At 39.8% G+C, this 13,684-nt stretch overlaps 2 protein-coding genes across 11 annotated transcripts; both read right to left on the bottom strand.

Moving 5' to 3' along the window:
• Positions 1–668: 668 nt before the first annotated feature.
• Positions 669–6,716, bottom strand: ubtd1a (ubiquitin domain containing 1a). 2 transcript variants are annotated; one of them, XM_041050224.1, is made up of 5 exons: positions 6,665–6,716; positions 6,138–6,224; positions 1,839–2,066; positions 1,098–1,283; positions 669–883 (listed from the first exon to the last, which is right to left on the bottom strand). In XM_041050224.1, exons 1-5 carry the CDS (start codon positions 6,714–6,716, stop codon positions 669–671), a joined length of 768 nt encoding a protein of 255 aa, XP_040906158.1. The 2 variants fall into 2 exon arrangements, with proteins under 2 accessions (XP_040906158.1, XP_040906159.1); XM_041050225.1 differs by lacking the exons at positions 6,138–6,224; positions 6,665–6,716 and adding an exon at positions 4,631–4,703.
• Positions 6,717–8,977: 2,261 nt separating this feature from the next.
• zdhhc16a (zinc finger DHHC-type palmitoyltransferase 16a) lies at positions 8,978–13,612 on the bottom strand. Of its 9 annotated transcripts, none has more exons than XM_041050621.1 (11): positions 13,474–13,612; positions 12,841–12,992; positions 12,216–12,473; positions 11,904–12,098; positions 11,719–11,807; positions 11,180–11,435; positions 10,885–10,968; positions 10,713–10,798; positions 10,050–10,173; positions 9,815–9,885; positions 8,978–9,698 (listed from the first exon to the last, which is right to left on the bottom strand). In XM_041050621.1, the coding sequence occupies exons 2-11, from the start codon at positions 12,940–12,942 to the stop codon at positions 9,596–9,598; spliced, it is 1,368 nt and encodes a 455-aa protein (XP_040906555.1). In that variant the 5' UTR covers positions 12,943–12,992; positions 13,474–13,612; the 3' UTR covers positions 8,978–9,595. The 9 variants fall into 9 exon arrangements, 6 of the variants coding, with proteins under 6 accessions (XP_040906555.1, XP_040906554.1, XP_040906557.1 ...); XM_041050620.1 differs by lacking the exon at positions 13,474–13,612 and having other exon boundaries at positions 11,180–11,313; positions 11,407–11,435; positions 12,841–13,466; XM_041050623.1 differs by lacking the exon at positions 12,841–12,992.
• Positions 13,613–13,684: the final 72 nt, after the last annotated feature.

The following is a 13,684-nucleotide window of genomic DNA, read 5'->3' as shown; positions in this document are numbered from 1 at the left end:
CATAAAACTACAGTATCTTGTTTGGAGTGATGAAATTAAAAAACAAAACCGATCATCTTTTATTACCTTTTAGAAAGGTGCCTTTGTTACATTCTGTGTCTTCATTATGAATGAACAGTTGTGAGTTGAGAATGTATTAGTTACATGACCAAACAACACATATGGAAACTGATATTTACACTTTTTTCTTTTTTTTTCTCTGGAGTTTTCTGCCATTCTCAGCCTACTTCTCAAATCGCATGAGAGATATCTTAAAAAAAAGAAAGAAAGAAAGAAAGAAAGTGGAGATAATGGATTTTCCTTGGATCTGGATCCCCAGGTGAACCATATTAAGTTTATCAATAAGCACAAGTACAAACACACATGACAAGGAGGGAAACCCATGTAAACAACAGAGCTGTGAGTTGACAAACAGATACTGGGATGTGCATCTTAGGACTAAACTTGTAATCTAAAGTGTTTCAGTGCTTTTGAATACTCTTACCTCATTTGGAAAAAGGAAAAATACAAAAAGGAGCAATATAAAAGCAATATATTTTATATAAAAATGTACACAAAATTCCACTGCAGTACCAACTGGCAAATGACTTCAAGCCCTACTCCTATTCCTGCAGCCCTCTCTGGCACTTCCTTTGTCTTTTCTTCTTCACAGCCCTCTGTCTCACTCCTCAGTTAGTTATGACTGAAGGGTTCACGTTGACAATCACTTGGACGACAAAGTCCTTCTGGATCTTGGTGTCTTGCAGACGAGTCTTGTCAGTCAGGAGCTTCCCAGAAAAGAACCACCTCTGGCGATTCACATCAATTTCTTCCTGTTCCTCCAATTGTTTCTTTAGCTCAGCGATGGAGTCTGCCATGCTGGCTGTCAGACGCACATCCTTTCCTAAGAAAACCACAAGGCATAAACAGTGTTGACACAGATTTCTCAACAATTTTCGAGACACTGAAAACTATTAATTATAAATTACTCTCCAGGCAGGATGAGACAAGATGCAATGATATTTCAATATGCATGGGGAAGACAAAAAAACATGTAGTTCTTTAGATTTAAATGTCATTTTATTCATATTTTATATGTCACACTGGTTGTTTCTTACCTGTTGACAGTCGTACCCGCAGCTGGAATTCTTGTCTGCTTGGAGGAGGCTGAGCTTGTTTTTGTGTGGATTCAGAAACTTTGCTCTCACTGGACGTTTCAGAGATGAGGTTGACAGGCGGGGCTAAAGTGTACGCTGGGAGCTGGTAGCGGTTTCCCAGTTCATCATAGCTCTCTGTCAGAGAGCCTGCAGAGGGAGAAATGACCTACATTAACAGCCAGTTTCCAAAAACCTTTCTATCAGTTATGACAACTAACTTCGACCCTGATCCATAAACCATATATATATATATATATATATATATATGGTATATACAAGTATGAGGTCATCACATTTACATTATATTTACTTACATGCTTGTCCTTGAACTAGTTAAATGATTAAAAGCAAAAATACTCTTGTGTCCATAAATGTGCATTAACAGAGTGCTATTTCCACCTTACTCTGTCATGGCTTTGTGTGAACCAATCCATTCACAGTGGTCACGCAGCACTGCAACTCTTATGTAACTATTACAGCAGTAATCTCTGAACAACTGATGCATGGGATTCTGCAAACTGTCCTTTGACATTTTGAGAATTATTACAGTGAATTATGCATTTGTGCTGTGACGTGCCAGGGCATTTAAAGCTTACAATTGATATCTGGATGAAGCACATTTCCATAGCTGAGAAGGCGTGTGTTTGTTTGTTTGTGTATGTGTGCATGTGCACGTTTATGTGCCTGTGGGTGGTTTCATACCATGTGGCAGAGTAATGCAGGCTCCATCCACTATAGCCTGTGCAAGCTCCAGGTCATTGCACTCGGCAGCCAGGGCTGCTGCTCTGAGTGCGTCCCAGATCTCTTTCCGTCCATCAAAGGCTGGAGCCGTATCCCAAAACTCATCCCTCTTACTCCTCAGCTGGCCCTCCGTCATCGGGTATTCACTCTTCCATTTTGGACGCTCCTTCTTAAGGGGCTCATTACGTCCTTGAAATAAAAAAAGAGAGGGCAGTGTTCAATCTGATCTAAAGAGAAAATCTAAAGAGCGAATCTAAAGACTGTAAGCCAGTATAATCAGAAATATGCACTGCTGGACATTTATCCACAACAACTTTTAGTTTTTAAAACTGCACCACATTTGCGGTGAAGACATCCACAGACATAATGGCTGCAGCTAAAACAGCTAAAGGGGATTATATGGCAGTAACACCAGGTATCAGGTAGAGAAGCTCTGAGGAACCTGCTTAGTATGTAAGTGGTTGATGGGTTGGCTCTGGTCACAACTGCTGTAAAAATGGCTGCGCTCTTTACCACTTCAGCACTTTACCTCGGGCATAAGTGAGTGTTTAGAAATATTTCTGTAAGCTGTGAGTTCTTCATAACGTGTTGCCCAAAGCGGAGCTGTGTCAAGCTCATGACTGAGCATCATCAATGAAAAAACTATTATGAGTAGAACAAACATTTCACGATATAAGCTAGAATTTGTGGAACAGACATAAGAAAAGCTAAATGCATCAAATGTACTATAATGGAATTGTTTGATGTACAATTGGAAAAATACCACTGAGGTCAGACATGGACAAAATTGCTCATATTAAGACTCCCAGACTGAAGTCTTTGGTCAAAATAATCCCTGAAAACAAATAATGTGTGTTTTCAGTGAAGGCCAGTTACAACTATCCACACAAATTTTCTTTGTCAGAACTCCACCTGCACATGAACTGACTAATTTTACACACCTACTGCAGGTGTTTCCACGTTGCATATGCAGCATAGCCACTGTACCAACACACCAAGAAAGTCAATCTGATTCACCGAGGGAGGAAAATCAAAGTGATTATTTATAGTGCCGTGGATTACTGCAGAGGCTAGTAACACATACGTGTGCACTGACATGCACTCACATACACAAGCACACAGCAGTGGATTATAGGCAGTAATCAGGTTCCACATAACAGGATTTATCTGCCCATGTCCCATAAGGCACTGGTTGGAGAGATGAGCACCCTTCAGCCGCTGAAAGGCAGCGAAAACACACGAAGTCTACAACAGCAAGCACACAAAAAAATGCAAATTCAACGCCCCTACATATTAATTATTACATCATCATATTTTCAAAATACACAAAGCACAGATTTACGTGATTTTCTATGGCACTGCCAATGCAGGAAGCCATTTAATGTTAAATGTGACACTATAACCTTTAGTGGTAAGGCCAATTTGGATTTGGTGTACATGTAAAATTTTTTTTTTTTTTTACAAAATTTACATTTTCTTTCTAATTTTGTTTTATTTTTATTTTTAATATCAAATCAACTCTTTCACATTTCCAAAGCCATTGTTACAATACAGCAGAACTCTGGAGACTCCTACAGAAATTTATGCTGTATATTCCTTTGATCCAGTGTCTGTAACATGATTATGCTTATGAACAGTCTATTCTTGTTATTTCTCTTGCACTAACATGGGTCTTTTGAGTTCATGTCCACGTTTGTTATTGTGCACGTGAAGCACACGTTATGTTAATGCATTCCTTTGCAAAGCTTGAAAGGAATGCATTAACATGGCACCCAAACAACATATTACAGATTCCTAACAAGACTAAGGTAATACATTACAAAACCTATTCCCAAGAAAGTGTAGGGTTGAACGATTTTTGAAAGAAAAAACCTGGCCACAGCACAACAAAATACCAGGTGATACAGATATAAAGATACCTGCATTATATGAAGAATGTTTTAACCATACCTGCATTATATGAAGAATGTTTTAACCACCCTGTTGCTACAGTAAGACAGTGAGCCTGACTGTGTGTGTCCAGTGGAGTGTCAGTGTATAGAGAGGTCAGCTGTGTGTCCTCAGCTGTAAGTCCAGCTACCTGGAATCTAAGATTAGCAATTTCAAATGAAGTCAGTGCATCACTTTTTTTCTCCTCCTTTTCTGGTGGATGAAAAAAATACTTACTAAACCTCAACCACAGTAAGAACTGAAGAAATTCCAGTCATGTGAATGAAAGTCTTATTTTTGAGCTATCGTTATTTCTGCACCATTTCTATATAGTATTTTATAACCTACAAGTAGTTGTGGAGTTCGGTGTTCTGCACTGCACTCTGTTCTACTCATAATACTGGAAAATACAGAAACATGTAAATACTCACAAATATTAAATTCAAGATGGTAAGAAATTTTATATTAAATGTTAACAATATTCTTAAACTTATAAACTTATAATCCATCAAAGTGATGCCAGTTTCCATGAAAGTGGATGTTGTTAGTTATAACGTTTGTTTTCTTGAATTTTTAGCCATTTTTTCTGGTTGTTGATTCATTTCATTTGTTATGGTGTTTTGTGTATTGTATAACTATTAACTGCTGTCATACAGAAATAAAAAAAAACTATCAACCTTAGTACAATAACAACAACAGCACAGACAATCTTCTGATCTTGACCCCTCTGAGACAAGTTATAGCACAACAAAGAGAGCTGCACAAACATGAAAACAGAAAACTTGAAAGCATTTCTTTCACCCAAGACAAAAATCTATACTCACTTTTCAGCAGAATCCTCAAGGGTGTGTTTGGAGCATGATAGTAGTTGTATTCCCTGGAGTTTGGTACTCCCATAGCTGTTCTTTCTCTGAGGTTTGATGTGAGTCAAACTATTGTACATCAAAAGTCTGCAATAATGAGCTACAGAGACCGACCCTGAGGAAGAGGACAGCCCCTGCTGTGTCCAACCAGCCTACAGAAACATGCCACACAATTGACGAGACAACCACCTGACCTGTTTTGCCACGACGTGCAGACTCAGGTTCAGAGCTCAGTTAACCGTCGTGACAATTCCCCAGTTGCTTAAAAATGACCACACTTCCTCCACTTTTATCCCTTCTAATAACAAACACTCCAAAACCCAGAAATACCATAGGATGAGTTCATGGAAAGAAGGGTGATATTTGGGGAGAGTAAGTTGAACGTCCTCACCAGCAGATACCTTCTTTGCACAAGAGGCCTAATCCTATCAGCTCTATTTAGAAACAGGATAGAAATACCCAAAGGCAACACGCTAAACCTATTAACAGACAATAAACCCTTGCCAGACAGTTACCGTCTACTTGAAGGAGAAGCTACTGCACCTTTGTGAACTGCCCCCAACAGGTGATTGCTTTCTTTTACATGTATTTTTATATATACAGTATATACACGAAATCTGGAACATGATCAAATGAACATGATCTGAGAGTTGATGTCTGTCTGGCAGGTGTATTATCCCTTTCTGCATGTAAATATATTTTTCATCAGGTCGACATGAGGTAAATCATGCACCAAGTAGGTCAAACTCTGATAATGCAAACTCTCTTTGCAGGCCCCTGCTGCTGCTGCTCAATACATAATGCATGACAATTCAGTGGAGCCCACAGCCGCTCTTTCACAAGGAATGGACTGAACAGTGTTTATATAAAACACTGTCCTTATCAGCACAGGTCCTCAGCACAGATTAGACACATGACTAAGCCAGTGGCACTTGAAACATTTAACACCTGAGGCAGTAAGCTCCCAGACTGAGAGAGATGTCCATCCAGAAGGGGCATAGCGAGGAATCACCTCATGGTTGTTTCCTTAATGCTTGAATTGTTGAGGCGGCATCTTATAGCCCATCTGACTGGTTCTATAAATCTTGTATATCTCCTCTGTGCTCTCCTGTGCAAGGTGTAACATTGTTAAGGCTGCTGTGTTGCACTATTAGTGACAGTGGCTGTGGACACTTGCATTGTAATGCATCAACCCGGAAGAAATTTAGTGACAATAAAATAATAATTTAATGTAAGAGTTCTAGGCCTGCAAGAATATTTGTAGACTCTCTCAAGCTCAGGACCCACACTGTCACCACCTTTCATCTGACTTGTAACATCACTCTCTGCGTAGATACTGTCTCATTCCCACTTTCTGATTTGAGGACATCATCTCCTGAGATTAAGGCAGTTCTCGTGCATTCACTCAATTATACGGTTATATTTTAACAGCTGAGAGGCTGCAGTCCGGTGCTTTCCACGTTCTCACCTCCACGTTTTTTGCTCCTTGTCGAGCCCCGGGCACTCCCTTGTCCATCCGTCCTACTCCTCCCCACACAGCCTCCCATCACTGTCCCTACATTCCACACCAAGGAGAAAAATCATCAGTCCGTCTGTCTCACATTTGCCACAGATACAAATACAAATGCTTTTAAAATGCACAATGAACAAACAGTTAATGATGATGTCAAATTAAGAGCCTCATATGAAAAGCATCATCGGGGGAATAATGACAGCTCAGCACTCCTCGTTCCTGTGAGGTCAGACAAGCCGCGATGTTTACGTCACGTGTACTGCCAGCTGACGGGGACACGCGCCTGTACCTCATGCCACCCTTGCTCTTTTTATTTTCTATTAACATATATTTTTAAAAAAGGCATTTATGCATGTATTACAATTTCTTTTATGTGTAATTTACAATATGTATTTCTAATTAAATCTAACTGATTTGCAGTTTTATCAAAGGCCTTTTGATTTATAGTATTTAAAAAAAAAAAAGTGATGCATTTTGCCTACCGGAAATCCAGTCTGCTAAATTATGCATCCGTCTGCAGTTTGCTTGCCACATCCGAACTTGTTTTTAAGTGAAGTTATCAGTGGATCCTGACGCGACGATCAGTAGAAGCAGGTTGACAGACAAACTGGGAACAGGGTGTCTGTGCAGGACTGGCGGGCTGGTGACCAGTCTGGCCCTGCAGAGCCTCTAGGAAATCTCAACAGTTTGTCCCCCCCTCCAAAAAAAACTGCAATCAATATCCGTATTGCCCCCTGAATCACAATGAATGGAGCTCACTCGCAAAATCCGTTTGCACTGAAGTGGAATTAAATCCTTGTCAGTCTGCACGCATGCGCAGCTTAGACCAATTCATCTGTCCTTCGTCAAGCTCACCACAATAAAAGCGGAAACTGAGAAATTACTTCTTCACAATAATAGTCTCGATTGTACTTAATTGCCCGCTCAGTTTGTAAATAGGCAACATTTTAAAAACATCAGTCAATACGATAAACTTTGTGAAAAAAACAAAGCTGTAAAACCAGTGTTGGGGTTGATGTGCAATGTGGGTTTGTGTTCCTGAATGAGGATTTTAGTCTGAAATACAGGGCGGAAGTTCTTTTTGTTGTTGTTACGGTTAATTGACGTTTCTCCCCAAACATGGAACATCTCACTCTTTTTCACAAAAATCTGATGTTCTGATTTTACTTATAATCCTAAAAAATTTAGAAACCAGCTGTTGTTGCTGGTGTTTCTAAAAAATCAATTGTTGAGCAAAAAGTTTTACTTCAGTGATGTCATTATTTATTTGGAATAAAACGGTGCAGAACCAGCCTGATATAGTGCAAACTACACATACATTAATTCAAGCAGTTTATTCTTATGTGTAAATAAAAGTATCTATGAAGATCAAACTTATATTGGATTATGTTGTATCTTTGTCTGGGAACACGGTAATCCTGTCTTAATTTAATCTCACGAAAATTCAGTTAACTCTACACAGTTAACAGTAGCTTATCCACGGAAGGTTATACCTACATTTATAGTGTATACAGATAAGGATAAAAACAGGAACACTTAACACGATTACTAATTTGAGGTGTCTGATAAGGATGAGGGTTACTCTTAGCTTTTGGAACAACTTCAATCTTCCACAGAGACGTCACATATAAGTCCTGAAGTGAGTGTGTGTGTGTGTGTTTGTGTGTGTGTGTGTACGGAATACTTGATTATTGCTTATGAAGCAAAGCATCGAAATGGGTTAATACAAGAAAAATGCACCTGAAATAAAAATGAGGAAAGGTCACTTGACTTGAGCCTAGCCTTTATGAAAACACTGAATTTGTTCAAAAGTGTCTATATAAGGTTGGTACCATCTTGGAATAAGAGCATATAATGAAGGTATTGACATACTTGCGCCACACAGAATGCAGACATGGTCAAAATAAATGAATTTTATGCAGTTTCATTACTAACAGAAATGCTGCCGTTTCCTATTTATTAGCACTAAATTAGCATAAAATTAAACTAAAAGTATATAAAATTCTTTTAAATACTGCAGGATTCTTCATTGCTCAGTTATTATCATCAATCATCCTAACCCATTTCTGACCAAACTTGACATGTTGAACACTGACATCTGCTGGAAGATTGTATACTGACAGGTGTAGCCTGTTTCAGGGTGGGTGGGTGTGTTGAGCAGAGGCAGGGCCAGAGGGTTGGAATCAGGCTGAAATCTGCTATCATCCCTTAATCTCTTCTCTCTTTATCTGAAAACCTCTTCCTCTTACATTCCCCTTCTAACTGATAATACCAGCTCTCATTCCCTAAATGCTACTTTGTCAATTTAACTTATTCTTTACACTAAAAATCTCTACTAATATCTAGTTCATGTCGGCAAGATTTTGCTTAAACGACCAGCACATCATTCAGCGGGAACCCTTTCATATCTCTAATTTGTTTTCATTTTAGTGCATCTCCACTGCTGTGTCTACTTATACAGGCTGTAATATATTCATATGTGTCTGCAGATCAAATCTGGTATGCATCTCAATTAATCCTCTTCTACTAGCAGCATGTCTCTGGGTCTGTCTGTGCAAGCAACACTGTGACATAACACTGGAGCTGGAGTTTGTCTGTTCAGTATGTCATAGAGTGATCCTGGAACATAAAACATAATATAGATAAGTAAGTAAGATAGATGTCCACCTTAGAACTTCCAGAGTGAAAATGATCCTTTTATGTTTCTGTACAAAGTGAAATCTCTGAAGGTGTAATAGTAATGTGCCTATTTAGTAATAAGTAGATCCTGACTACTGAAATTAATTTAAATAAAGCAAGATATAAAGATTTATTAACAGGTACAAAATACAGATAAATAACACATTATCACTGTATTGCAGTTTTCCATGAATGTTCAAATTAAGTGTTAATATTGGACTGGAGTGTGCAAATGGTATTGGGAGGTGGAGGTGTTGAGATAAACCATTTTGTCCCAAAGCTTTGTAGGTTTCTTTTGGTTTGTTGTAGTTTTTAAAATAAATATCAGCTTGGGCAGAACAAGCAGAGATAGTGTTTACAAAAAATATTAGTTTACAGGTACTTCAGTCCAATGATATGTCAGTCAGTACATGTGGCTTGGAAAATATATCAAATCCATCTTTAGCACAATGCTCATAGTCAAGTAAGACCAGTTTGTGAGTAAACCCCAGCAGTGATAAACCCATCCCTGACACATCGCCTTTTCACTGCTGAAAAATGTAGACTGTCGAATCATGAGCAATGCCACAGCAAGTTTTTGAGGTATTGGAGGTTGACACAACCTCCTCTGGTCATTCTTCCTCTGGTCATTCTTCCAGAGGAGGAGCAATTCTCCTCTGATCAAATGACCAGAGGAGGTTGGGCACAGAAAAGACTGCCAAAAGTAGGCTACACATATGCCTTGGTAGTGTCTTTCATACAGGAATCAAGTCCTTTTTAACTGGGAAGATGTCCCAAGTCAACCCATCACCATGTGGGGCGTGTCCAGAGGGAAGGAGAACTCGCGTCACCCAGTGACTAGAGACAAAAGATAAAACAAAAACAGTGGTGACGAGCGGTACAAGGCTATATTAGTCATAGATGATGCATGGCGACATTTACAGAAAACTTCTACAAACACCACAGAAACACACCTTCTCTTCTCCACACCAAAGAAGATTTTCCAGTTATTCAGCCTGCCATAGTTGAAAGGGTTTCTGTACACCTGGCAGAGCAATTAAAGAAAAAGAAAAGAACAAATGAAATATCCATTACAGAACACTTTCACTTAAACAAAAATGAACACACTTTCTTTCATTGAGGCCTTTGTGGCTCATCATAACAAATGTAATAACATGAATGGTTTTAAGATTGAATTATCTAACTCACCTTTCCCCGCTTTGCCATTCGCTTTGTTTCTTTGCTGTTAATGTGTCTCTCTATGCTGGTCTCTCCTCTGGATATGAGAACTGCATGCCAAATGGTCAGAGCTCCAAGGGCGACTCCCACTGTGCTGAGAAATAGGAAACACACTTGATTTGAGCTACTGCCAAAGTAATAAAAAGACAATTACCATGTCCCAGCTCTACATAGCATACTGACAGCTAACAGTATGTGATTTACAGCATGCTGCGTTTGGAGTTGGTATGAAAGAAATCAATGCACTTTGTTGTTTTCTACTAACAGGAAGTGATAAAGGTCGTATTGAACGAATTGCAAACTTGTAATGCTGTCACCCATTATACTTGACAAAGAGGAAGCCAAATAGCCTTTCAGAGATTTGATCATTCATTTGCTTTTTGTTTTTTTGTGAGCAGCTCTTCTGTTGCCTTTGTGCATTGCATGGTCACGAAAGTGTCCATCAACAGCTGGCTAAACAATGAAGCAGATTTTGTACTCACACTGATATCTTTGTGTATACTTAATTCCATCACTTATCCAGTGTGAACACATTACATACGCAAAACCTGCTCTCAAGTAGTTTGCAGAAAGCATTGGGTAACATTCGGTGGCACGATCCTATGTGTGGCAACGTGAAATGCATGTTTTTACCTGGTAAGCACCCACATGTAGATGATGCTCTTATGAATCATCTTATCCTTAAAGGTGTACGGTGGTGCAGGTGTCTGATAGTTGGTCTTGACAAAAATAAAAAGAGCAATTACAAAACTAACTAAATAACAAAAGAAGATCAGATTAATGTGTCAGTATTTTGAGACTGTACCTGGCCAGGGGGGAGAAGCCCTATTAGAAGTCCCATCCCTGTTACTGGCACCCCTGGCTTTTCCATATCCAAATGCTTAAAGCGCTAATGGAACAGCCCGCGTACACAAACCCAAGTGTCAAAGACAGAAACAAGCAAGTGTCAGTGAGGAGCAGCTGAGCTCCGAAGAGAAAGACACCAGACATGGAGGAAACATAACAGACAGAAACTGACAAGCCTTACAAAGGACAAAAACGCAAAGCGGGCCTGCAAGCAACTACAGTCACACAGTGTGGTGTGAGTATGAGCATCTCACCTCAAGAGCATTATATGCATCTAGGAACAGGTTTCTGCCACTAATGCTACAGTAGACACAACCCAAGGTCATGAAGAGACAGAAGGAGAAGAAGTAACGGTGGTTAAAATGGCCCACACAGTTGTTCAACCATGCTGAAATGCTGACATTAAGGTAAACCACCATCTCTTCGTAGTCACATAATATGATTTCTGATACTATAAAAATAATGTTGGCACAAAAGATACGACAGTGATGGTCCATTTTCAGGATGCACCTGCAAAGGAAAAAAAGAATATTCAGTCTGATATTTATGTAGACAATCCTGCAACCTTTTTCCTTGCTTAACATGAGGCTATGATATCCTGCATGTGAAGGCTGTTATCAGAAGGTTCTTGCTAACCTGGTCTGGACCTGCAAGTCCATTTTTCCCATTGATGTGGCTTTGGTGGTCAAAAAAACATAAAATTTGATAGATAGCGAAACACCTGATACTCCACGAACAAACCACTCCCCAATTAAAGGAATAACAGAACAGAAGAAAAACGACACTGACTCACCTGTTACAGATACCACAATGGTGTGTTCTTGCTGGTTTGGGCATGATACATTTTTTGCAGACTGACACAAATGGAGTGTCACTTTTTTCCTGATTGAAAGAAGATGTTTTTGTTGCATCACGAGGTGTAAATTTAATCCAAGTCAAGATTAGTGCTACCGAAGAAAAGTGTAGCTGAAGACTTACTGTCGGGGGATACCCGGGGGAGGTCATGGCGGCTTTGTAGTAATGGAAAGCAATCATGATGAGGTTCCAATGTCCATAACAAACATGCCAAGCAATCCACGCAGGTGAGTACGTGTTGAGGACCAGAGGCAGTAGGACCACATAGGCTATCACCACGATGGAGCTGGTCAGTATCACCACCAGACAAACAAACACCTTCCAGACAAAGACAGTGGACACCCATAGAGAGCTTTCTTTAGAGAGATACTTAAAAACTCCCCATAACTAATTAAATGAGCACACAGACAGACAGACAGACAAACACACACTCACCGTGCCGAACCAGCGGGTGACATAATCCACAGTCCAAAACACTGGTTCAAAGACCGAGTCGAAAACCACATCTGAGTCAGTGAGGGAGTTAAAGTAAAGTGACTGCACCAGGAGTCTCATGTAAACCCATGTCTCCCTAATCCACAGAGGCAGCCTGTTCCTTCCTCTCCTGGTACATGACCGTAACCGCACACAGCGCAGCAGATGGAGCACAGAGCTGGGACACCACCGCATCCTGCATTTGTAATATGCACGCACCTACAAGGAAAATAAATTAATATATGAACTGTAAAACTACTTGCAAGCATAATACATACATCTACAACAAAAGCTAACAATGCAGAGAGGGTCTGCAATTAACAATTATCATGTAATTTGTTAAATATTTTCAATTAATCAACTGTTTGGTCAATAAAACACATAAAATAGTAAAAAAAAAAATGTCCGCCTCAAGCACAAGATAACTGCATATTTTGTTTGATCAAGAATCCAAAACCCAAAGATATGCAGTTACTATCACTTAATACCCAGAAAAGCAGCACATCCTTTGGCATTTTCGCTTGAAAAGTGACTGTCGATGGACTAATCCTTCCACCTCTAATCCAGTGTATTATATCAAACTTACCATATGCTGTATTTGAGAGCCAGTCAACTTGGGTTTTTTGGAAGTTAAGTTGTTTATATAACTCCCCATGTCGCCCTGTGCCAGCTGACACTTAAACTTCATCGGGAACTCGTACAATTTAAAAGGCACAGACGAAGGAGCCAGAGCATCTGCTGGTGAATGAAATGAGAATACAGAGGAGTGTAGAAAAAAGGGCTGGCTCATAGGTTTATGACATATGCCAAAAGTCTAGGGAGGCACAACACTCCTGCCTTGCTGCATTCCAGACAGGGTGGAGTCTGGGTGGAGGTTTAACAGTTAGCAGCTACTATAGGTTAGAGGGACAGTGGTCTGGAGTGGAGTGGACTTTTTTTTTTTTTTTTTTTTTGAGCAGCAGCATTCAGCTTCATCAGACACTGATAGGATATTCAAAGACCAATGTGAGACAGCAATAGCTATCGCCCCGTGAAAGCACCAAACAACTAATCTGTCCATAATACACAATGCTGTGAACAGTCCCACAGAAACCTCACGCTACCAAATCCCTTTTGTCAGGATGTCATTCAGTGTTTTCCTACTCAAATATCCGACGCTGTGCGCTGCTGCTCATATGTTATTTGCTAATATTTCAGATTTATTTGAGGGAATACTCACTGTTCTATAAAGGCAAGAAAATTGATGAAGCCACCCCTCCCGTCGACATTTTCAAAATGAAGGCAAAACAGGGATTATTGCCACATATTAGCGAGGAACAACAGGACCTTGGCTCTTCTGTGACAGTTAACAGATCCGAATCCTGATCCGGAGTTAGTGCGCAGGCGCCAGAGGAGCGGCGAAAGGCATGATGGTACTCTGAGTCAGGAAT

The sequence above is a fragment of the Toxotes jaculatrix genome, chromosome 11 (genome assembly GCF_017976425.1).
Source record: "Toxotes jaculatrix isolate fToxJac2 chromosome 11, fToxJac2.pri, whole genome shotgun sequence".
NCBI classification, from domain to species: domain Eukaryota; kingdom Metazoa; phylum Chordata; class Actinopteri; family Toxotidae; genus Toxotes; species Toxotes jaculatrix.
Note: the sequence above shows the minus strand (reverse complement) of the source record. Positions and strands in the feature narration are given on the sequence as shown.